Genomic DNA, 23,914 nt, shown 5'->3' on the forward strand with positions numbered 1-23,914 from the left:
CTGACGCTTTCTCCCAATAGGCACAGGTTGCGCGTGCGCTTCTGCACATTCTGGCACCTTCTAGAAAAGGTGGGCGGTAGGGCGGAGCTTGGAGTGTGGCGGAAAGTGGGTGGGTGGTGTAAGGTGGTGTGTCTGAGGTAGGACCGAGGTTCTGTACGGTTCTTGGTGGTTTATAAATCGGCGTCCTTGTTTTCCTTAAGTATGAGCTCGAGCGGAGAGCGCGCAAAACAAGCGCTCTCTTCCCGGCCTCAATAGTTCAGGCTTGGGAGCCTGAGTGGGACCGCGTAAGGGTTCTCCATGAGTCATTAGGGAAAACAACCATAACATCTGAAGAGAAAACCGCCTCGCGCTGCCGTTTTCTCGCAGAGACCAACGTGTGTGTGTGTGTGTGTGTGCGTGCCCGACGATTATCGAGCCCAAGTAAGGTACCAAAACGCCTTGCGGGCCAGCGACGCAGGATGCTGCAGACAAGCGCGGACCGGCTTAACGGACCGTGCCCAACCCCTCTTCTGGCTCACTGCGAGGTGGTTGGCTGGCTCCGGCGTCTCCGTGCGCCACAGCGTATGCGCTGATTGGAGGAATGGAGATGACGGATTGCACTCTCCGTCACTCAGCTGCAGAGGCTCGTTAGCGCGGCGATCTAGGCCTCTACGACCTTACGTCATTCGAAGGCTTTTCCCTGAGTAAGTATGGCTGCCGCTGGCGGCTCTTTGGGACGCCGTTGAGGAGAAGAGGGCGAGGTCTATCCGAGGCTTTGGCTGCGATTCTCCTCAGCGATGGCGCTTCGGTCGCGGTCCTGGGAGTTGTTGCCGGTTTGCAGAAACCCCGGTAATTCGTCTCAGGTTACACCCCGGGGTCTGCACTGGCAAATGGTCGTTGTATATGCAGCATGCATTATGCATGCTCAGTCGAGTCCAACTCTGTCGACCCCATGGACTGTAGCCACCCAGGCTCCTCTATCCATGGAATTCTCCAGGCAAGAGTACTGGAGTGGGTTGCCATTCTTTTCTCGAGGGGAATCTTCCCCACCCTGGATCGAACCTGCCTCTCTGGCGTGTCCTGCCCGGGCAGGCAGATTCTTTAGGCTCCTGGGAAGCCATCATTTCCCACGGAAAAGTAAAGGAGCTAACGGTAGCGTGGTGACGACATTAGTAGAAAATTAAGGACCAGGTTCTGTGGTGACGACACCCCGTTACCGAACATATCTCTTGTACCTTTTCCAGGGCGCGAGGCCTGAAGTGGGGAAGATGGGCACAAGTTACATCATGTTCCTGATTTGTCCGTATTCGTCATTCTCTTAAGATCCATGTGGTGGTTTTTGTTCTTTAGGATGTCGGGTGGCAGCGTTCTCGACCAGTGCTAAGCCAGTGGTGAAGCCTGAGGCGGACCCCGTGGGAAATGAAGCCGTTGCCCCAGAGTTCACCAACCGCAACCCCCGGAATCTGGAGCTCTTAGCTGTGGCCAGAAAAGAGCGGGGTTGGGGGACCGTGTGGCCCTCCCGTGAGTTCTGGCACAGGTAATTAAGTTGCTCCGTGTTGACCACACAGCCCTGCACGGCAGTTCGTTTAAGGAGCGTGCCAGGTAGCTGCTGGCGATTCTCAGACTTGTGCTGGGTCTAGGAGGGGAAGAGGGAGGCAAACGGTAAATAAATAGGTGTCATGGAAAAAAGGTAAAGAATAGGAGACTGGTTGCCTACCCAAACTCTCCGAAAATAGAATAAAAGCCAAACTATCTGCCAAGAAGAGGGTTCCTAATAGAGGAAAACAGCTAGGGTGGGAATGAGCTAGGTGTGTTTGAGGAACCGCAAGGCTTGTGTACCTAGAGCTCTGGGCCAGAAGGTGAATGGAGAGGTAGGTAGGATACACGTCATTAGCTTTGTAAATCAAGGAAGCGTTGGGGGCTTTATTTTTATTGTAGTGGGAAACTGACTTTAGTTTAAGCCTGAATGGAAGATCATTCTGGTTCCTTTGAGGAGAACAGATTTTTAAGGGGCCAGTGGTAAAGGCAGGAGAGCAGTTAGGGGTTTATTCTTTGTTATAAAGATGGTGAATTATTGAATACTTTCTATTTGCCAGGAACCTGATGCTAGGCACTTTATATGCATTTTCTCATTTACTCCTAAAAAGTACTTTTTGAGGCAAGTGCAGTAAATTCCCCCATTTTATAGAGCAGGGGAATTGAGGCTTAGGGAAGGAAACACGAGGGTTCAAAGAAAGGTGGCAGGGCAGTTCATATTCAAATAATCTGACTCTTAAGTCTAGAATTTTTTTTGAAACACTCAAACTATTATTTTCTGTTAATATTTGGATATTTAAATAATGGGAGACCTACCTCCCCCTTCCCCCCATTTGTCCTGTTCACAGTACTACCAGTAGAAAATTGGAAGTGACCTTGGAGATAATGAGTCCCACTCTTTTATTGCACAGATGGTTTAAGACAAGGATCAGCAGACTTTTGCTCCTGGGCCAAAGCTGGCTTGGTAGCTAAATATTTTTACATTTTTGAAAGGTTCAAATAAAATGCAAAGAATATTTTGTGACATGAAAACTGTAAAATTCAAATTTCTTTATCCACAAAGAAAGTTTTCTTGGCACACAGCCACCACCCATTCTCACCTGGCTGTTCTGGTATTACTGTGGCTGAGTTGAATAGTTGACCTATATTGTTACCTGAAAACTAGGTTCGCCTCTTGGTGGGTGTCAGGCCAGAAGGCACAACCAAGATCAGGAGAGGGAGGGGTTTATTACTTGCAGCAAGTAAAGAGAACACTGGGTGTCTTCCTCAAAGCAGTGTTTCCCCAGACAGCATAACTGGGGAAGTTTTAAGTTAAGGTTACGCACATATTCATGAAGGGGCTTGAGCAGAGGAGCACTCAGTATAGAATAGAATCAGGGCCAAGGTCTACAGAGTGCTAGCTTTAGTTTGTTGAAGTCACAGGGTCAGCATCGTCATTTCCTTCCTCCACCTGAGTGCAGAAATCCAAGGCGGTATCAAATTGTTCTCTATGTCCCTTGAGGAGGAATCAGGACTCTCTTTTATTCTTTTGTTTCTTGATTGCTTTTCCTTTGTTCCTTCATTCCCTTACTTCCCTTAAGATCATTAATTACTGAGACCTATTCAAGAGCAGTTACAGTGGCCAATCTTAGATCACAAAATGGCTTAGGTCAAAAATGGCTTCTCTTAGGTCAAGAAAGCCACACCTGGTTCTCTTTCTCCAGGGACCCACTACCCTTTCTGCTTTCAATCTGGTCCCTTATAGAAAAAGTGTGTTGACCACTGAATTAAGAGTTTGTGATTTTTTACTAAGACTAACAGCAAAACCAGGAGTAGAACCCATATTTCTAAATCTAGTGCTTTTTATGCTGTTTCATACTAAGAATCTTTCTATAGTCTAATTTCAGCGTTTTCTCCGCACCCCCCCCCCGCCCCGTGTTTTCTTTATCGTGAACTTAATTTCTAAATGTGTAATGTATGCAGATGTTATAAAATCCAAAAAGGAGTAGTTTCTCATGTACCCTTCTATAGCTAGTCTGTGCACATAAGTATAAACTTGTAATTTTTTTTAACATAAATCTTAACATATATGTTGTTCTGCATTTCCCCACCCATTCCTTCACCACTACCCCCACCTCCGCCACAGAATACGTCTTGGAAGTATTTTGTGTTGGTTGGGAACATTGGCTCTGGAGCCAGTCTCCTGGACTTAAATCCTGCCTATGACCATTTCTTACCATTAATTGTAATATCGCTCAAGTTATTTAACCTTTCTGTGTTGGTTTCTGCAGCCCAAAAGGAAAGAAAGGATAATGGGATTAGTTTGAGACATGAGCTGTACCTGTAAACAATTAGGACTCCCTGGTACAGTCAGTGTTCAATAAATGATTGCAGCAGCAGTAGCAGCATAAAGTGCTACTTTGTTCTTAACTGTGTAAAATAACTTTAAAGTTACTGTAAAATACCATTGCGTGACTGTTTTAATTCATTGATTCCGGATTGATGATTATCTTTTATTATTTCAACCAGTGTTGCAATTAATTGTCTCATGCATGCAGTTTAGCACTGAGATTGGGCATATATTCATGGGTTTTAAGGGTCATTAATAGTTTCCTTCTCTGTGAACAGTCTGTCCAAATCCTTTGCCTAGTAAGTTACTGGTCATTTTCTTATTGATGATAGGAGGCTTTTTATATATTATGGGAATTAGCCCTTTGAACAATATATGATTTTAAAATATTTTTTGTTTCTTTGTTTGCCTGTTGACTTTACTGTTTTTTTTTGTTTTTAGCATGCAGAAAACTCACTTTTTTTCTTTTTTATAAAAGCCATAGGATATAGTTTGATGTTATGTTAACTAGCTTGATATAGTTAAATAGGCTTATTTTACTTTGAGATTGTTTAAAAATATGTTGTCTTCTAGTACTCACATGACTTCTGTTTTTATATTTAAATGTTTGAGCCATCTTACATTTATTTTGGAAAATACAGAGTAAGTATATCTTTATCCAGTGAAGAGTCAGCAAGTTAGCTCTGCCTCCTCAGTTCCTTTTTTGAAGTAGATACTGTGTAAATCTCAGCTCTAAAATGCCAACTTTCTTCTGGATATTTGAGGCTAAGTAGAAATGTTTGGTTTACTATTGAGGATATCCTCATAAAGGCAGAGGGAAAACAACTCTCCCAAGTAAAAACCAGGTTGAGTATGTTGACATAAATGAACGAGACATTGCATTCTTGAGAAGTACTTTTGCACTTATTCACCTGAAGTCATTTGTCTTTAGAATTCTTCTATGATTTTTGTCCTCCTCTCACCTTGTGTAGGTTGCGAGTTATAAGGAGCCAGCATCACATAGAAGCGCTTGTTGAGCATCGCAACGGCCAGGTTGTGGTGTCAGCCTCCACTCGTGAATGGGCCATTAAGAAGCACCTTTATAGCACCAAAAGTGTGGTGGCTTGTGAGAGTGTAGGACGAGTGCTGGCACAGCGGTGCTTGGAAGCAGGAATCAACTTCATGGTCTACCAACCCACGCCTTGGGAGGCAGCGTCAGACTCGGTATTTTTGTTCTCACTACTTAGTTAGGAGGTGTCGTGTTAATTCTTGACATTAGATACTTACATAATAGTAGTTTGTTTATAAAGTTCTTTCCAAGTGTCTGAGCCTGAGTTAAGTGTCCTGATGCACGGTACCTCACTTCAGCTTCACAGCAGCCTTAGCATCAGGACTCATGGTCTCTCTTCTGTAAGTTAGCTGAGGTTGGCTGACTGGCTTAGTGTGGTGCTGGGCAGGGTTCAAACCCATGCGACCAATTCTATAGCTGTAATGTTGACTTCTCTGCCGTTCATATAGTATCATCTTGTCCACAGAATATTTTCAAATACTGCTAATCCTTAACATCTCTACACCTTCTTTTATCTGTGTCATTATTAAGATCACTTTCTGAAAAAAACAGTGTAGGCTGGGAAGTTAGCAAGGAGCAGATCGGTGGTTTATTTCTCTTCCTCTTAAGAAGTGAGCTATTTATGGTCAGCTTTTAGTGTTAACTTCATCTTTTCCTTCTTTCTTGATCTTCAAAACCAGATGAAACGACTACAGATTGGCATGATAGAGGGTGGTGTGGTGCTGCAGGAGCCTCGGAGAATCTATGAATGAAGCAGAAGCATTGTTTGGAACTTGTAAATGAAAGCTGTCAGCTCTTCATTCATCAGAAAAGCGCCTCGGGAAGAACTGCCAGCTTGGACGTTTTATACAAAAATTAACAGCAGAATGTTATTAGTTAAGGTTGTCTCCTTCTCCCCTTCAGTATGTTTGTCTTAAATCCAGGGCTGAATTCTTCGTTCTTGGACGTGAGAGGTGTCTGAGAAAAATTGTTGCCAATTGTAATTGACTTCTGAAGGACAAATTAAATTGTTGTTTATAAGTTAAAGAATAAAGGTATATTATTAACTCTTATTTTTTAGTTATATGGCATTTTCTCCCAACTATGAACTCTCGGTGGCAAGGATACACATTAAAGGTTTGTGCACTTGGTCATAGCAGGTGGTCTCAGTAAATGAGAACTGTTGCTGCTCAGGTGTGGAGGCTTTTTTTTTAAGTAGGAGATGTCAGTATCAGTTTATTATAAACAGTAATGCAAAGATAAGAGCAAATCCTAACCTTATTGGGCTCCTGGATCCTAACAGAGCCAGATTTGAAGAAAGGAATGCAGTGAGAAAAGGAAATAAGGTGTCTATACCATCTAGAGAAGCTGTTGGGAGATGGAGCCTGAAGTGCATTTGGGTTAATTTAAAGTTGAGGTAGGGTAGATGGGAATCATGGCAGGTCTCTTAAATGAGTGATTAAGTCAGAGTAAGGTGTTAACTGATCTTGGCTATTTAAGAAATGTGGTGAGGAAGAGCCAGTAAGCACAGTGGCTTCTAGCATATTCCCCCCACATTTTAAATATGAAGTCCAATTCTGTATTTATATAGAAGTGAAATAATATTGCTATCATCAATCTGAATATTCAGGGTATTATTTTAAAAGGAAAATGTATGCAATCAACGTTTTTTGAAAGTTTGATTCATTGTGAGAGGCTTTCAGAATGCAATGCTTAGTTTTCCTTTTGATCTGTAGCTATTACAGTAAAGACATTTATAGGTATGTATTAATAGTTCTGGGCTTCCCTGGTGGTTCAGATGGTAAAGAATCTGCCTGCAATGCAGGAGATCTGGGTTTGAACCCTGGGTTGGGAAGATCCCCCTGGAGAAGGGAATGGCCACCCACTCCAGTATTCTTGCCTGGAGATTCCCATGGACAGAGGAGCCTAGCAGGGTCCATGGAGTCACAGAGTCAGGCACGACTGTGTCTAACACCACCACCATGATAGTTTTAATATTTTCTTCTCTCATCTTAAAGACCACAGTTCTAAAAGGCTGTCAAAACAAGTCTAGAATTCAAGGGAGGACACAAGACCATGGACTGGGGTAGTGTGGCTTTGGAAATTGACAACAGGGTTCACCTGTAAATGGTAGTGGTTCAGTTGATGAGTGGAGTCTGCGACCCCATGGACTAAAACTGGACAGGCTCCTCTGTCCGTGGAATTTCCCAAGCAAGAATATTGGAATGCGTTGTGATTTCCTTCTCCAGGGGATCTTGGGCACTTAGAGATCAAACCCACCTCTCCCTCACTGACAGGTGGATTCTTTACCACTGCACCACCTGGTGGGGATTTTTTTCTTGGAGGCATAGGATCTAGATCATCTCAGTATCAAGAATTCCTTCAGTTTGGGCAATTTTTGAGACTTGGTATAGCAAGTATGATAAATGGTGTGACAAAGGCAACAGCAATGCCAAGTAGGGAAAAGGGGACCGGGGAGGAGAGGAGGGTACGGGGCAAACGTATGTTAACAGTGATGGCCAAGGTGGCAAGAAGTGATTTAAAAACCAGAGGCTATGCGGGCCCCCTATCCCCGCACCGTGGCTGCAGTACCTGCTTTATTGCAGTTCCTTCAGGCTCTGTTTACTGGTCTGTTTTTACTCTTTCGGGCACTACTTTGTCCTACCATTGCCTCTTTTTTTTTTTTTTCTTCTAATTTTATTTTATTTTTAAACTTTACATAATTGTATTAGTTTTGCCAAATATCAAAATGAATCTGCCACAGGTATACATGTGTTCCCCATCCTGAACCCTCCTCCCTCCTCCCTCCCCATACCATCCCTCTGGGTCGTCCCAGTGCACTAGCCCCAAGCATCCAGTATCGTGCATCGAACCTGGACTGGCAACTCGTTTCTTACATGATATTTTACATGTTTCAATGCCATTCTCCCAAATCTTCCCACCCTCTCCCTCTCCCACTGCGTTAGTATACTGTATTTATGTTTTTCCTTCTGGCTTACTTCACTCTGTATAATAGGCTCCAGTTTCATCCACCTCATTAGAACTGATTCAAATGTATTCTTTTTAATGGCTGAGTAATACTCCATTGTGTATATGTACCACAGCTTTCTTATCCATTCATCTGCTGATGGACATCTAGGTTGCTTCCATGTCCTGGCTATTATAAACAGTGCTGCGATGAACATTGGGGTACACGTGTCTCTTTCCCTTCTGGTTTCCTCAGTGTGTATGCCCAGCAGTGGGATTGCTGGATCATAAGGCAGTTCTATTTCCAGTGTTTTAAAGAATCGCCACACTGTTCTCCATAGTGGCTGTACTAGTTTGCATTCCCACCAATAGTGTAAGAGGGTTCCCTTTTCTCCACACCCTCTCCAGCATTTATTATTTGTAGACTTTTGGATCGCAGCCATTCTGACTGGTGTGAAATGGTACCTCATAGTGGTTTTGATTTGCATTTCTCTGATAATGAGTGATGTTGAGCATCTTTTCATGTGTTTGTTAGCCATCTGTATGTCTTTGGAGAAATGTCTATTTAGTTCTTTGGCCCATTTTTTGATTGGGTCGTTTATTTTTCTGGAGTTGAGCTGTAGGAGTTGCTTGTATATTTTTGAGATTAGTTGTTTGTCGGTTGCTTCATTTGCTATTATTTTCTCCCATTCTGAAGGCTGTCTTTTCACCTTGCTAATAGTTTCCTTTGATGTGCAGAAGCTTCTTAATATTCCAGGTCTACATAAATGACATTCTCCCCTTATAGGGATTGCAAAGGAATTGTTGCGGAGCGTAAACGACCTTTGATTGCTAGGGCGGGGGTCTAAGCGATCCTTAACCCTAGGGGATCAAATAAATACAAGATGAAACACCTGTGGGCAGGCAGGTGCGCTGCCTGCCGGGGCTGGTGGGCGCGCGCGGGGGCTGTGCGTTTCTTCACTCCCCCGCCCGCTCTCCGCGAGCCCTTTAAGGCGCCTGCGCGGCGCTTGCGTGTAAGTGCGAGGCGACGCGTGGCCGCACTCACTGGGCGCCCTCCGCCGAGCTGCTGCGTGGCCATGGACATAGGCGCCGATGAGTTTGAGCAGAGCCTCCCTCTGCTGCAGGAGCTCGTCCTGGGTGCGGACTTCGTGGGTAAGGCCCCGGGATCCCAGGCTTTGGCGCCGGAGCCGGCTGGCCGGCGCTCCTGGGGAGGGTATGGTTCTCGGGCCAGACCGGGCGGGAGAGGTGAGGCCCAGCCGGGTGGTCTCCAGGCCACAGGAGACTCAAGCAGGGCTCCTCGGAAGGACAGTGGGACTCCTCAAGTTTGGGCAGTGGGATGTTGGTCAGCAGTTCCATTCGTAGCCCCCATGTAGTCCAGGTGGAATGGGGTGGCCTGGCATCCTCGCTTTGGCTCCCTCTGTTTTCCTTTCTCGACCTCACCTGGCTTCTCGAGTGCCAAGAAGGTGAGCCAGTGCTTTTGCTACCTGCAGCGTTTATAGCATGAAGAGCCTTGCGATGGTCTGTGCCTGGGGACTCTTTTTTTTTTTTTTTTGCCTTCCCTGCAGGTCTGGACATAGAGTTCACGGGCCTTCGTTCTAACCTGTCTGGGCCCCAGCAGATCAGGTAAAGCTAAAGCTGCCTTAGAGCTGGGCTGGAAAGCCTCTTCTGTGCCCTGGTTGGCCAGCATTACTTAGTAGCGGGCACCCTGTTGGCAGCAGCTGGGCAGGACAGCTTTTTGGGGGGGGGGGGGGGGGGTTGCGGACCTGGCTGGCTTTCCACAAAAGGCAGGTTCCCTAGTTGTTGTAACAAGGAAAGCGCTGCCCTGGTTGAGAGCTGCTAACCCAGCGTGGAGGCTGCTGCCTTGATAGCATCTCTTTGCCTCTGGACTGAGACGTCTGTTTTTCTCACAGTCTGTTTGACTTGCCATCAGAGTGGTATCTAAAGACCCGTCAGAGTGTTCAGCAGTTCACCATCTGTCAGATCGGTGAGTTTAACCTTCAGCTGTTTGTTTTGAGTTATTGAAAAAAACCTTTTTTTTATTGTCTCTGTGTTTCCTACTGGTAAAACCTCTTTGGCGCCGTTCTGAGACACTGGCTGTCATTTTGCATGCTCGTTTGGTGTTTGGCCATGTCTTGCCTGAGAGACCTAACTCTTCAGAATAAGTAGAAACTTGATCTCCATGCCGGAATCAACATTGAGGCACTTGGACCATCTTCCAGGGGAAAGTGTATGTTTTCTTTAAGCAAAAATCATACATAGCAAGATTATACTATAAATATGTTGTTCTGCATACCCCCCCCCCGCCCCCGCAAATAGAGCTTTTTCTATATCAGCTTATACAGATTTCCGGTTCAGTTTAAAAAATTTTTTTTTTAATTGGAGGAAATTACTTTAAATATTGCATTGGTGTCTGCCATACATCACCATGAATCAGCCATAGGTATACGAATGTCCCCTCCGTCTTAAATCTCCCACCCCATCCCTCTAGGTTTTCACGGAGCACCTGATTTCAGCTCCCTGTATCATGCAGCAAATTTCCACTGGCTCTCTACTTTACATGTGGTAATTTATTTGTTTAGCACTCCTAACTCTGTGTATGGTTTGGCTCTATCTCCTAATGATGAATGCTTTGGTTGCCATTTGTATGTGATGAAACAAGGTTGCATTGACTGTCTTAGCTCTTATATATTACTGTGCAGTCCTGAGTGTATGTGTTTGGTGTACTTGTAAAAGACCAAAGTAAATATTTTAGGTTTTGTGGGTCATATGGTCTACATATGAAGTTACAACAACTCAGTGCTGCCTTTGTTAATGAGGAATCAGCTGTAGTTAATACATAAATGAATTGAGCATGGCTGTATTTCAGTAAAACTTTGTTTAAAAAAAAAACAGGTCCTGAGATATTTTACTGATTGTTGCTTTTCCTGTGAATGAGTAACACCTGTGTGTGTTCGCTGTCTGCTGTTTTCTTATTTATTTGTCCTTTGCTGTTTTCTTATTTATTTTTGGATGCTGGATCTTCATTGTGCGGGAGGGCTTTCTCTAGTTGCAGTGCCCTGGGCTGCTCTTTGTGCATCCTTTGGAGCGTAGGATGCTCTTGTTGCAGAGCACGGGCTTTTAGTTGCCCGAGGCATGTGGAATCTTCCAAGACCAGGGACCAAACCCATGACCCCTGCATCAGCCTGCAGTTTCTTATCCACTGTATCATGAGGGAAGTCCTGCTGTTTTTCTGTTGTGATTGTGTTTAATTGTGAGTCCTCTTTGAAAGTATGGGAAACAGCACTTGAATACGTTCGTATTGTTTCCCCCTTCTTCAAAGTCTTTTACTTTTGATCTTTTTAACAACACAAACATTTAAAAATTGTTCAAATGTGTAAATCTTCATAGATTTTAGTGTCTCTTGTTTTAAAACTACAAAAGTGTCTTGTAAAGCAACTATACTGCAATAAAAATTAATAAACTAAAAACTACTAAAACTGTAAGTGTCAATATTCTGTGTTTGAACAGCCATTTACAGTTATTTCAGGAATTTGTGTGAATTACAGTTTGACGGTTCTCATGTTTTGACTCTTTCCCTTCCTCCCTTCATTCCTTTCTTCCTTCCTTTGTTTCTTTTTTAGAATTTATCCTAAAGCCTATGTAGTAACTTTGGGTGTAAAGAACTGACTCTTGATTTGATACTCAGAGAGGCAAGAACCCCATTCCAGTGCTAGAGGGGATATGTGCAGGACGTTTTTGAGTTAGCTTCCGGTAGCTTTTCTCTTGGCATTCATTCTGTCCACCATCACTCTTCTAGGATTGTCTGTGTTCTCCAGTATTGAAGGCGAGTCGAACAAGTATGTATAAAGACCTTTGGTGAAACACCTGGCTCTCGCCTGTTTCTCTTCTCCACCTGCTCCCCCTTCAAATTCTGCTTCAGGCTCTGACCCCTTTGGCCCTGGATGCCCCACAGTCTCCCTGCTCCCGGGCCCGCCACCCCGCCTCCCCTGCAGACGCCGGCTGGTCCTTCAAGTCTCTCAAAGCAGCACCGTCCCTGGGGGCTCTCCCAGCACCCCCCGGACCGTCAGTGCCCCTTGCCACGCGTCCTTCACTCCTGTGTGTTTCTTCAGGATTGCAGTCAGCAGTGTTACAATGAGGGGGACGCAGCTCCCAGGCCCCAGCGGCCAGAAAGGATGTGAATGGCACCCCCCTCTCTCAGTGGGGGTCAGACTGTGTGCCTTTGTTCACTGGCCCCCAGCACCAGTCATAGTACTTGAAACACAGCTGGCATTCAAATACAGCGAACCCTTGAATAACGCAGGGTTTGAACTGCCTGAGCCCACTTACACTCACTAAATACACACTGTGGTACTGTACGCCCCACAGTGGGGTCTGTGGGTGCAGAGGGCCTGTGTCTGGACCCAGGGCAGGCTCTAAAGTATACTCAGATGTCTGGCTGTAAGAACAGCTGGTGCCCCTAACCCCCATGTTGTTCAGGGGTCAGCTGGACTTCTCAAGGGGAAGGAGGAGCCCACTCGGAAGCCTGCTCCATGAGCCAGAATTTTAAGTGTTTTCTGTCTTTTTCCCCTTCTGTTTGTTTTTGTTGCTAGGTATGTAGCTCATTCATGTAACTTCTTCCTCTTCCCTACGACATTTGGGGTTTTGGACTCAGAGTTCTCTTTCCAGGCTTCCAGTGTTCAGTTTTTGAACCAGTATGGCTTCGACTATAACAAGGTATGGCCTGGGAGGAGGGGGCCCAGAGGGTTGAGGGGCCGGGCGTCCACCTGGTCCCAGTCCGCTTCCTGTCGCCCTTCTGACTTGTCCACGTACAAGCGGATGACAAAGGTTTCTTTCTCTGCTGTCACACAGATGATGCCACTGACTCGTTTCCTGGTCTCTCCCTGTCTTTAGTTTCTCAAAAATGGGATCCCCTATATGAACGAAGAACAGGAGAAGAAAATAAAGCACAACATTCTGACTGGGAACTGGAAAGTTCGCAGGTAAAGCCCGCTTCTCCGGGTGCTCTGTAGGTTTCTTTGTTGCTGGTGTGTTTCTGGCTTTGCTGGACGTGGTAACCTCACACTGTCCCCTTAAGCTGGGCTCAGCCACACGTGACAGCCCGGAGTGCTGGTATGCCGTTCCTATGCCTGAGATCAGAAACCTCTCACTGCATAGCGTGGGATGAAGGGGCAAAAGAACTGACTCTTAACTTGGTCCTCAAAGAGGCAGGAACTCCATTCCAGTGCTAGAGGGGGAAAATGGCTCTGTGGGACTTCCTGTGAGAGCCTTAGGGTTTTTCAAGGCAGGTCACAGGTAACCTTGACCATGTGGCCCTGTAGCTCAGCTTGGTCATGTTGCCCCATGAGTTTGATCTGTGTGTTCCCCGAGGGCAGGGTCTCTGCCTTGTCTCTCTGGCCTCCAGTGCCTGCTGTTGTATGTTAACCCGGTCGTGCTGTGGGGCTTGGGCCAGGCCTGCTCAGTGGCCTTGTGCGCTGGAAGGAGCCGCCACCTGGGCCCAGGTCTGCTGAGCATTGTGCGGTTCTGAGCCAATCCTTTAAGTTCCTTGGGTTTTCGATTATTTGCCTTTATCCGTGAGAGGGTTAAATTAGACAGCTTTTAATTCTGGAATGTTATGATTGTCTGGTCCAAATCATTATGTAACATTGGAATTTTATCCTTGTTCTTGGTTTTATATAAAAATACTGCTTTGGAAGGGAAAAGCAACTTGAATTTTTAATCTTCTGTTATGTTCAAATGTTCGAGAAAAGGCTTTCCTTTTCTCCATGTGACACAGTGTTCTTGTATATCTAACACAGGAAAAGATGTACTTACCAAAGTTCCTTTCTTTTCCATTCTTCACCAGATGGTGCTTTTCCACCTCTGAGAGGGGCACTGAGGAGACGGACCCGATAGGGTCCCTTAGTGTTGGTTGTCTCCCAGCCCCTTCCCCCCACAGGCCGGTCAGCGGGAGGGGGGCGTGCCCCTGTGGACAGACCCGAGGGTGGAGGCCAGGTGTTTGGTTTCCTCTTGCGACACAAGACTCGGAAAAGAAATGGTCTTTCTGGGGTCCGTTTTCTTGCCAGGATCACAGGGTGAAAACAGGCGCCTTCAGAATCCCCTCCCGCATTAGTGTTGTCTCACGTGCCCATTTTCAGCTCTCTGGACAAAGACCAGATCAAGGTGGTGATTGACGAGGTGACGCGCTGGCTGGACCTGGCGGAGGAAGGGGACTGGATGACCCTCCCTGGTATTGCTGGTAGGCAGGGGCGGCCCCCCGACCTGGGAGCTGGGAGCGGGAACTGTCACCTGTGGGGAGCATCCCTTCTCCTCCGGTGGACCCTGGGTGTCGGCTCAGCAGACACGTGGTCCCTGTGATTAGATGGAGCTCTGACCTCGGGTGGGAGGTTGGGGGGCTGTCCACCTGTTCTGAATTTTAAGGTTGAGGAAGTCAGGTTCCGCTCAGCACCATCCTTTTCATCCCAATCCTTAGTGCCCCTTGGACTCTTTCTTTATTTCCGTTAATCTCTGAATGTTTCCCCCACAGTTCAGTGTGGGGTTGCTGCCCTACATTAGCAGTTCTCAGCCTTGGTCATTGGACCCCAGGGGTTGCTGAGACCCTTTCCACGGGGTCCATGAGGTCAGAATGGTTCTGAAAACATGGTTTGGCTGCTGCTTGCTGCTGTCCTTGTGCCATCTGCACTGGCGGTCCCGCAGCCCCTGTGAGTGATGCCCCTGGCGCCTCCGCACAGGTGGCGTGGGAGCATCTGGCCGCACAGCACTCATGTTCTTTGTTGCCACTTCCAGTTTAAAAAAATTCTGACTGAAGAACCTTGTGAGTGAAATAATAATTCTTAGTTTTATTAAATTTCAACATTTCATTGCTCGTCTTTTACAACGTTCTGTGCATCAATAGAAGTATGGAAGAAATAAATGTGCGTGAAATATGGCTGCTGCTTCCTGCAGTACAGTGGTTACCTCAAGGAAAAGCACTTGGGCAGGATTTTGTGTTGAGAGCTGAGTTAGCTGCCTTCTATTTCTTTTTAATTTTTTTTTTAAGGAAAGTAATTTTTTTTTTCTTGGCCATGCTGTGAGGCTTGTGGGATCTTAGTCACCTGAGCAGGAATTGAACCTTAAACCTTTGGCAGTGAAAGCAAGGAACCCTAATCACTGGACTGCCAGGGAATTCCCCAAAGGAATATAATTTTCACTTGAAGGAACTGACTGGTTGTTTTGATGTGGGTATTTTCAGTCACCTTCTCAAGTGAAAAAAGTAAGCCTTGTCTTCAGGAAGACTAACCCCTAGTGTTTAGTAGAGATGAGATTTGAGCTTTCAGTCAGAAACTGAAATTTGAGATTTCATCTCTCACGGTTAGCTCGACAGCTTTATGAGACTTTCTGATGAGATCAGTGGCCACATGTACGAGTGTGTCTTGATGGCATCTCATGATATGTGAGCATGTGGAAAGTGGTGTGTATAATCAGGAAACCAACATTCTCCAGATAACCAGTGCGTGGCGTCACACAATCATAGGCAAAAGTGTAATGGGTTTATTATTTTTCAAACCTTACAGTTTTTAGTGTCATGTGTATGGTTTTAATTTCTGACATGGTGGACATCAAGACCTGTAACCCACACACACAAAGGCTCTTTGGGGTCCTCCGTTTGAGAGTGGCCCTGAGATCAGAGACTCAGAGAAAGCTGCCCTGGTTCATGCTGGGCCGCCCCCGTCACTCGGCCTGGGGACAGCGAAGAGCTGTCTTCCCACGTGCTTCCTCCATCTCTCTGCTGCTGCTGCCTGCGAGGCTTCTCCTGAGGGGAGGGTGAGCTGCCCTGCCAGCGTCTCTGGTGGTTCCGTGCAAGCCTTGTTTCCTTGCTGCAGGCTTCCAGGCCTTCGAGGTCCAGCTCGTACTGAGGAAGGCCCTCCCTGACATCTGGACGGTGCTGAGAGACCAAGGGGTGAGTTCCCACCTGGAGGGGCCAGCCCCCATCATTTCTGTCTCATTTGGCCAAATCGGGCCTCTGTGAAAGGCTTCTTCCCCCACTCCTTCCTGTTTGACATGAGGGACCACTTCTTTGGCCCCATTCCCGGCATGCTCCATGCTAAGTCCCTTCAGTCATGTCCGACTCTTTGCGACCACATGGACTGTAGGCCAGGCTCCTCTGTCCTTGGGATTCTCCAGGCAGGAATACTGGAGTGGGTTGCCATTTCCTCCTCCAGGGGATTTTCCCGACCCATGGAAAATGGGGATGGAAACTGTGTCTCTTACGTCTCCTGCATTGGCAGGCGAGTTCTTTACCACCAGCGCCACCTGGGAACCCCAGAGAGGGCTTGGGGCGTCTGCCTGGTGGCTCAGTGGTAAAGGGTCCACCTGCCATCGCAGGAGACATGGGTTTGATTCCTGGTCCGGCAAGATCCCACCTGCCACTGCAGAGCCTAAACCCATGCACCAGCGGTGGAGCCTGGGAGCATTCCCAGGATGCGGGAGCTTGTCTCCTCCTCTTGCGCTCAGGTGATCGTGAAGAAGGTGAGTACGCAGCACCGCTGGTATCTTGAGACCACCTCCTGTGATCGAGAGAGCTGCTGGAAGGAGAAGATTCTTCTCTCTGCAAGGGGCTTTTCTGTGTTTTTCCAGATGCTGGTGAAAGCCCGGAAGGTAGGGAGAGAATTCTCTTTCCTTGGTCTTTTTGCAGTGTTTTGTATCTGACTGTAGAGACAAATGAGTCCTTCAACAGTAAACTCAGATTCCTTAAAATGAGTGGTTTCTTTTTGTTAACTAACTTTGTGGATCTAACCTTGTTTTACAAAGTCATGATAGACTAATTTGGGGAAAGACTGTCCCTGTGAAATATTACCATTCCCTTGCTCCTTTCGTGCACACAGGCATTTCAATACAAATTGACTTAAAACTGCTTGGGGACCGCGTGTGTCTGCTTCACACCTTAGATCCCAGTGTGGCTGGGGCCTCAAGTCCCTCTGACCCACTGGTTTGCCTTTCTAGCATTTGAGCAGTCCGGCTGCCTTTCACGGGAGTGGATTGCGTGTGGGGATGGAATTACCATGTCATCAGAATGCAGTGGGTTCTAAAGCTACACCCTTTGGCAGAGACAGCAGTTAGTCTACAGCGTTTGTTTTATTTTTAAAATTTCATTTCTCTCACCTGTCGATTTCCTCCAAGTAGCCCTTAGTGGGACATAACATGATGATGGATCTGCTGCATCTCCATGAGAAGTTCTTCAGACCTCTCCCAGGTAGGGCCGATCCATCCTTCTCCTTCCTCTGACTCAGCTTGCCATCGGGCAGGGGGGTGGGCCCGGCTTTGTGCTCCTGAGCAGCCCCTACAGGCATCGGGTTTCCAGAGAGGTCCGGCGCATCTGTGCCTGTTACTGTTTTCCTGGAACTAGGTGACTTTCTCGGAGAAGGCAATGTCAACCCACTCCAGTACTCTTGCCTGGAAAATCCCATGGACAGAGGAGCCTGGAAGGCTGCAGTCCATGGGGTCGCTGAGTCGGACACGACTGAGTGACTTCACTTTCACTTTTCACTTTCATGCACTGGAGAAGGAAATGGCAACCCACTCCAATGTTCTTACCTGGAGAATCCCAGGGACGGGGGAGCCTGGTGGGCTGCCATCTATGGGGTCGCACAGAGTCGGGCACAACTGAAGCGACTTAGCAGCAGCAGCAGGTGACTTTCTCAGGGAGAAAAACTTATATTTGATTGATACTCCCCACCCCCCACCCCCGCATTACAGAAGTTGTTCAGTCTCACTGTAAAACTTAGTGAAATCAGAGATGTGCAGGAAAAACAAACTTGCCTTTAATCACGGCTATAATTCTTACACTTTTTGCTTTTTCTTCTGTTTTGACTTTTCCATGGGCTTCCCGGGTGTCGCATTGGTAAAGTGCCTGCCAGCCAATGCAGGAGATGTAAGAGACCTGGGCTTCATCCCTGGGTTGGGAAGATCCCCTGGAGGAGGAAATGGCAACCCACTCCAGTATTCTTGCCTAGAGAATGCCATTGACAGAGGACCCTGGTGGGCTGTAGTCCATAGGGTCGAAAAGAGTCGGTCGCACACACACACATAATCTTAATTTGCTTTTTCCTTTGTTTTGGCTTTTACATATTTGACCACACAGTGTATTTTATTCCGTTTGGCTTTTTTTCCACTCACCCAAAGCATTTATTTATGTCCTTAACTTGAAATCATTTCAGTGGCCATACGGTACTGTCTAATGGCTGTCCCGGTCTTTTCCATGACGGATGCTGTTGGACACACTGCAGTGTGATGGAGTGTTAACAGCATGCATTCAAGAGTCATGCTTGAATCCTCATTCCATCCCTTGTTACACATGATCCTGAGCAAGTTACTTTAATGTAGCTGTTCTGTTTCCTTGTCTGTAAAATGGGGATGATCATAGTATCAGAATTGGGGATTAAATGAACTAACACTGCTCAGAGAACACTATTCTGCTGTTCAGTCGCTCAGTCATATCCCACTCTCTGCACCTCCATGAGCTGTGGCACACCAGGCTTGCCTGTCCTCCACTGTCTCCCAGAGTTTGTTCAAGCTCATGTTCATTGAGTCAATGATGCCATCCAACCGTCTTATCCGCTGTCACCCCCTTCTCCCGCCCTCAGTCTTTCCCAGCATCAAGGTCTTTTCCAGTGAGTCGGCTCTTTGCATCAGGTGGTCAAGGCATTAGAAAACACTAGCATAGCTGGAAAGGGGTGAACAGTTTCCCTGAGATTTTTCTAGGAAATGAATTAATAAAACACCTCAGTTTGAGCATCTTGAGAGATTTGGGGAAGAATTAAGTGTCAAATAATCACTTCCCCCAAACTAAGCAGACAGGCAAACAAAGAAATTGCTGAAACAAAAGCTATGGCAGAAAGGCCCCTGGAGGCGACCGGCTGGCCCCATGGAGAGAGCTGTGCAGGTGCTGGGGGTGGTGAGTGGCCCAGGGCGGGGCAGGCGATCCTCTCACCTTGTGGGGGTCCAGAGTTAATGCCCCAAACTGGGAGACCACTGAGCAGCATAAGCTTTGTTTAGAAGTGGTGGGAGTACACACCAAAGGAAAAAATTGAAGATCACTGCCGTCAGGGAATAGGAAATGGGAGGTTAATGAGGAGAGGGTGAGCAGAGAGATTTTGGTTTGTTGGTTTTGCAGTGAGCCTCTTTAAAAGGTATGTGGTATAATTTTGACAGATATGCAAATTATAGGTGATTTTTATCAAGGCACTTACAATTTTTAACTTACTGGATTTTTCTCTGAACAGTTATTTACAGATTTCACATTTGCCTTTTCAGTAATCTCTTTCTCCCTTTTACCATTGACTACAACTTTGCAAACTGCATTAACTAAGGTTGGTTATAGACAATAGGCTGAATTTAATGGAAAACTGTTCGACTTCTGCTGTAACAAAGGGTAATGTCAGGTTGGTTTAAGATTCAGAAATCCTTAATGATGAGGAGCAAGGATGTTTTCAATTCCTGTTTTGTTTTATTTGCTTTAGTAACCAGTGTTGGTGATAAGCTAGATTGGAGAATTTCTTCCATTTTTACAGTGAACTCACTTCTGACTACCTGGGTCTTTCCCTTCAGAAAGCTACGATGAGTTTAAGCTGAATATCCACAACCTATTTCCTGTTCTCATTGACACCAAGAATGTGACAAAGGATATCTGGAAGGTAATTAAACTCCTTTGGGAAAGGAACACTTCATTAGTCCCAGGAACATTTAGCTTTCTCACTCTTTTCAGAAATTGTTTCATGAATCCTTTTCTCATATTTTATAGCCAGTATTGGTTTTTTAATTTGACTACCTGTGAGTCATATTGGCTTATATGTGATCTTTTTTTCTTTCCCTCCTTCAAGTTCTCATGCTTTGACTTATTGCTGTCTAGTTCATGGGCTTATTTAGATGGGTCAACAGAACAACTTATTCTAGAGCTTGGTAGATACCTTGTGTGTGTTTCAATGTGCTTAAAAGTTGTCAGGGTTGGGGGGCAGGGATCCCGCTTGAAAAATTTTACAGAGCATTCGGGTCAAGGAATTTCAACTCAGATAACAAAATCACCTGAGAAGGTGAATATTGATACCTGGGCCACACCTTTAGCTCCTCTGGTGTGGAGGGGCTGGGAGCGGCATTTCTCCAGCTGCCAGGTGACTTCTGTGGTGCGGCTGGGGTTGTGCACTGCCCATGGAGAAGAGAAGCACCCAGCTAGTTAAGATCCTGCTTAAAAGTTAAACTGAGTGTTCTAAATAAAGCCTTAAGCTGACGCCACAGAACTGGGACTGGGTTACTTGGTACGTCTTTGCCCAGGGACACACTTACTGCTCGTACCTATATTTGCAGCTCTGACGGTGTGCTGTGATGCTGCCCGTCTCTACGTAACTGAGTCATAGGGCAAAGTGGGGAGGACGTGGGGGCTGATCTGAGGGAGTGAAGATAAGGTGAACTCTAGGACTTGGTGACCTGGCAGGTCCTTAGACTGCCCAGCGACCATATGAGTCCCTGGCCACAGTTTGATGCCATGGCGTCCTTAAACACTTGTCTTTGAGGGAAGATGGTATGAGTTGTTTGTGGCAGTGTTTGGTTTTTTTTACTGGAGGACAATTGCTTTACAATATTATGTTGGTATCTGCCATACATCAACATAAATCAGCCACAGGTATACATATGTCTCCTCCTCTTGAGTCTCCTTTCCACCTCTTACCCCATCTCACTCCTCTAGGTTGTCAGAGGGCACCGGGTTGAGCCCCCTGGGTCCACAGCAAATTCCCACTGGCTATCTGTTTTACATACGGTAATACATATGTTTCCACGCTACTCTCCCGATTTGTTGTGCCCTCTCCTTCCCACACTGTGCACCAGCTGTTTTCTCAGTCTGCATCTCCTTTGCTGCCCTGCATATATGTTCATCAGTACCATCCTTCTAGATTCCACATGTATGTGCTAATATACAGTATTTGTCTTTCTCTTGCTGGCTGAGTGGAGTAGATGTAGATTCATCTACCTCATTAGAACTGACTCATGAATTTCTTTTTTATAGCTGAGTAATATTCCATTGTATATATGTATGTGGCAGTTTTTTTCTAGGCTGGGTTATCAGGTCCCAACCAAGTACACTAGGTACTCTGTCATTCACAGTTAAGGAATAAGGACCAGGTGTGCGTGAAGAGGACCTGGAGTTTTCAAGGTCTTTTAATGGCCACTTGGTAATACCCGAGGTGCTCGCATGCTCAGTCGTGCTCAACTCTTTGTAACCTTGTGGACTGGAGCCCACCAGCCCCTCCTGTCCATGGGATTCTCCATGCAAGAATACTGGAGTGTGGATAGCCATATCCTCCTTCAGGGGGTCTTCCCAAACCAGGGACTGAACCCTCGTTTCCCGCACTGTAGGCGGACTCTACCACTGAGCCAGCCACCTGGGAAGTCCATTAAGCAGAGAGGAAACAAAACCTCAAATGTCTTACTCTCCCTCATTTGTTTTCCATAATTACAGGAACTCAATTTCCCAAGGGTTTCAAATCTCTCAGAAGTTTATGAAGTCCTGAACAGGTAAGGAGGCTGTTTTCGGGGGGTGCTTAGAGAACAGGGGTTCCCAGCTGGGCCAGTTTTGTTCCCTAGGGCACCTTTGGCAGCACCGAGACATTTCGGTTGTTTCAGCTCAGGGAGCTCCTGGCACCTCGTGAGCAGAGGCCAGGATGCACAGGAGAACCTTCAACACAAAGAATTCTCCAGTCCCAGATGTCACTGGTGCTGAGCTGAGGAACCCTGTTCTAGAGGGGAGGGGGCCTGGGAGGGGACTTAGAGCTATTTGATTTCAGTTCAGTTGCTCAGTTGTGTCTGACTCTTTGCGACCCCATGAACCATGGTGCTTTCTGTTTGGCCAGGGTTTTATTTCTCTTGTGATCTGTTTGATTGTTGGAGTGATAAGCTCCATGGGAACAGGTTTTATTCTTCCTTTGCACTCTTTCCTTTGGGCCTAAACAGTGCGAGGCACAGTAGGTGCACATTAAACTTCTGAGCTACTGAATGAACCTGGTACCTGGTCAAGTTCCTGATCTTCCCACGGGAATAGCAGTCCAGTTTTCCCTCATGCCTGGCCATACCGCGGACATGTGCCGGTGGGAACGTGTTGTCTGCAAGGAGGAGGCTGGGGTCTGCTCTGCCGGCTCCTCCCTCCCCAGCTGGTGTCTTTCCCCATCCTTCACCAGCTCCCGGAGCTTGCTCAGCCCAAGTCCATTGAGTCAGTGATGCCATCCAACCATCTCATCCTCTGTCATCCCCTTCTCCTCCTGCCCTCAATCTTTCCCAGCATCAGGGTCTTTTCCAGTGAGTTGGTTCTTTGCATCAGGTGGCCAAAGTATTGGAGCTTCAGCTTCAGCATCAGTCCTTCCAATGAACATTCAGGACTGATTTCCTTTAGGATGGACAGGTTGGATCTCCTAGCAGTCCAAGGGATTCTCAAGAGTCTTCTCCAACACCACAACTCAAAAGCATTAATTCTTGAGCGCCCAGCTTTCTTTATGATCCAGCTCTCACATCCGTACATGACTACTGGAAAAGCCATAGTTGACTAGACGGACCTTTGTCGGCCAAGTAATGTCTCTGCTTTTTAATACTCTGCCTAGGTTTGGGGCGCGGAGGGTGGCTGGGGGCAGTTGCAGGTGGGACCTCTTAGGGAAGAAGCTGTCTCTGTTGGTCACCGTCGTCCAGCCACGCCCATGAGTGCCTGGCCCGGTCCCCAGTGGTCTCTTACGAGTTTCCAGGAGGTGCTTTTTCCTCTACTCACAGCATCACTTACTTGAGATGTGACAGTGTCCTCTGGCCTCTTATGCTTCATCTTTTTTTCCTTTCTCACACGGACCTCCTGGTCCTTGTGAAGCCAGAGGCGGGAATCCTTCAGCGTCCCCTCCTCGCCTGCAGACGCGTCTGCGGTGTTGTCACCTTCAGCACCCTCTCTCCCGTCACATCGGATCCCCTCCAGTGTCCTGCAGGGCAGGAAGGGCTGTCCTCCCACGGCCTGCCCGCCCTCCTGGCCCCACCCCTTCCCTCCTCGCCTCGCCCTCCGTGACACCCCTCCACCCACCCCCCCGCCTTACCTCGCCCCTTCCCTCATCGGCCCCTCCCCCTCCCTCCTGGGCCCCCACCCCTTCCCTCCTCACCCCCGTCCCCTGCCCTCCTCACCCTCACCGCCTGCAAAGTCCCAGCCCCTCCCTCTGTCTGTCCCTCGGCTTCAGCATCCCTTCTTCTAGCTCAGAAAGCATGACGCTCTCCTTGGTCCCCACCCCTCCACCGCGGTCCTTGTCCTTCTTGTTACAGCAAGTCTGTTCAGAGGCCCCGCCTCCGCCCTGGTGCCCTGAGGCCAGTTGTCTTCTCTCCACGGCACTTTGTTTCCCCATTTGGTGGGAGGATGCACAGAGGCGTTTGGACCAGGGCGTGGCAGGGGTGGGGGGGGGGCGGGTAAGGGGAACCCCTCGCTGGCATCTGACGCAGTGGGCACCCCTCCTGCTTCCCTTCAGTTGAGCCCTCTCCTGGATCTCTTATTTTATGGTGAGGGTTTTCCTCTCTCTTCTGCGTGCTCCCCTGTGGTCCCTCCACTCTTGAGGGCCCCTCCGCAGCTCTCTTCTTCCTCCTGACCGTGCCCCTGGGTGACTGAGTCCACCTCGTCAGCCTCAGCAACCGCTTCTGTCCCACCGGGGCTCCAGACTCCTGCTTGCTGTCCTTGGTGGTTCCTGCCCCAGGAGGCCTGCAGGCACCTTCTCGGCCCCCCTGCCCCCCTGTCCATCCGTCAAGCCTGCTGCTGTCGAGTTGCTGCAGCAACTTCTGCCGCCCCAGCGCCGGGCTGACAGCATCTGTGCGGGCGCTGAATCTAGACCTCTTGGGCTTAAACCCCAGCTTTGCGGCTCGCTGGCTTTGTGCGTGAGCTTGAGAACGGCTTAACCTCTGCATGCCTCAGTGTTACCACCTGAAGAGAGGGGGTCATTGCACAGAACACCCACGCTGGCCCTGAGGGTTACACGAGCTCGCACGTGGGAGGGGAGCTGGGGCGTGCCCTGCGTGTCGTCGACATTTAGCGGGACGTCCCC

The 23,914-nt window shown here is 47.5% G+C and overlaps 2 protein-coding genes across 8 annotated transcripts in view; both read left to right on the forward strand.

Annotated features, from left to right (window-relative positions):
* Positions 1–689: 689 nt before the first annotated feature.
* Positions 690–5,944, forward strand: MRPL18 (mitochondrial ribosomal protein L18). 2 transcript variants are annotated; one of them, XM_070796483.1, is made up of 4 exons: positions 690–828; positions 1,330–1,516; positions 4,816–5,047; positions 5,573–5,944. In XM_070796483.1, exons 1-4 carry the CDS (start codon positions 777–779, stop codon positions 5,642–5,644), a joined length of 543 nt encoding a protein of 180 aa, XP_070652584.1. In that variant the 5' UTR covers positions 690–776; the 3' UTR covers positions 5,645–5,944. The 2 variants fall into 2 exon arrangements, with proteins under 2 accessions (XP_070652584.1, XP_070652585.1); XM_070796484.1 differs by having other exon boundaries at positions 4,816–4,898.
* Positions 5,945–6,091: 147 nt separating this feature from the next.
* PNLDC1 (PARN like ribonuclease domain containing exonuclease 1) overlaps positions 6,092–23,914 on the forward strand; it is a 28,970-nt gene continuing 11,147 nt past the window's right edge. For all 6 annotated transcript variants that reach the window (XR_011568560.1, XR_011568561.1, XR_011568559.1 and 3 more), the window contains exons 1-12: positions 6,092–8,990; positions 9,404–9,461; positions 9,749–9,822; positions 11,635–11,674; positions 12,428–12,551; positions 12,729–12,817; positions 13,973–14,073; positions 15,698–15,774; positions 16,329–16,472; positions 16,998–17,067; positions 19,422–19,507; positions 21,325–21,380. Coding sequence is in view for 3 of the 6 variants with exons in the window: in XM_070796478.1 (XP_070652579.1) it covers positions 8,723–8,990; positions 9,404–9,461; positions 9,749–9,822; positions 11,635–11,674; positions 12,428–12,551; positions 12,729–12,817; positions 13,973–14,073; positions 15,698–15,774; positions 16,329–16,472; positions 16,998–17,067; positions 19,422–19,507; positions 21,325–21,380 (1,187 nt within the window). In the remaining 3 variants the exon portion in view is untranslated. The remainder of the gene's footprint in view (positions 8,991–9,403; positions 9,462–9,748; positions 9,823–11,634; positions 11,675–12,427; positions 12,552–12,728; positions 12,818–13,972; positions 14,074–15,697; positions 15,775–16,328; positions 16,473–16,997; positions 17,068–19,421; positions 19,508–21,324; positions 21,381–23,914) is intronic.

This window comes from Bos indicus, chromosome 9 (genome assembly GCF_029378745.1).
Source record: "Bos indicus isolate NIAB-ARS_2022 breed Sahiwal x Tharparkar chromosome 9, NIAB-ARS_B.indTharparkar_mat_pri_1.0, whole genome shotgun sequence".
NCBI lineage: Eukaryota > Metazoa > Chordata > Mammalia > Artiodactyla > Bovidae > Bos > Bos indicus.

Excerpts from the sequence above, each read along its gene's own strand:
- MRPL18 (XM_070796483.1), top strand. The coding sequence starts at position 777 with ATGGCGCTTCGGTCGCGGTCCTGGGAGTTGTTGCCGGTTTGCAGAAAC. Across the intron at positions 1,517-4,815 it reads TCCCGTGAGTTCTGGCACAG|GTTGCGAGTTATAAGGAGCC; the intron begins GTAATTAAGTTG and ends CACCTTGTGTAG. Across the intron at positions 5,048-5,572 it reads GGGAGGCAGCGTCAGACTCG|ATGAAACGACTACAGATTGG; the intron begins GTATTTTTGTTC and ends CTTCAAAACCAG.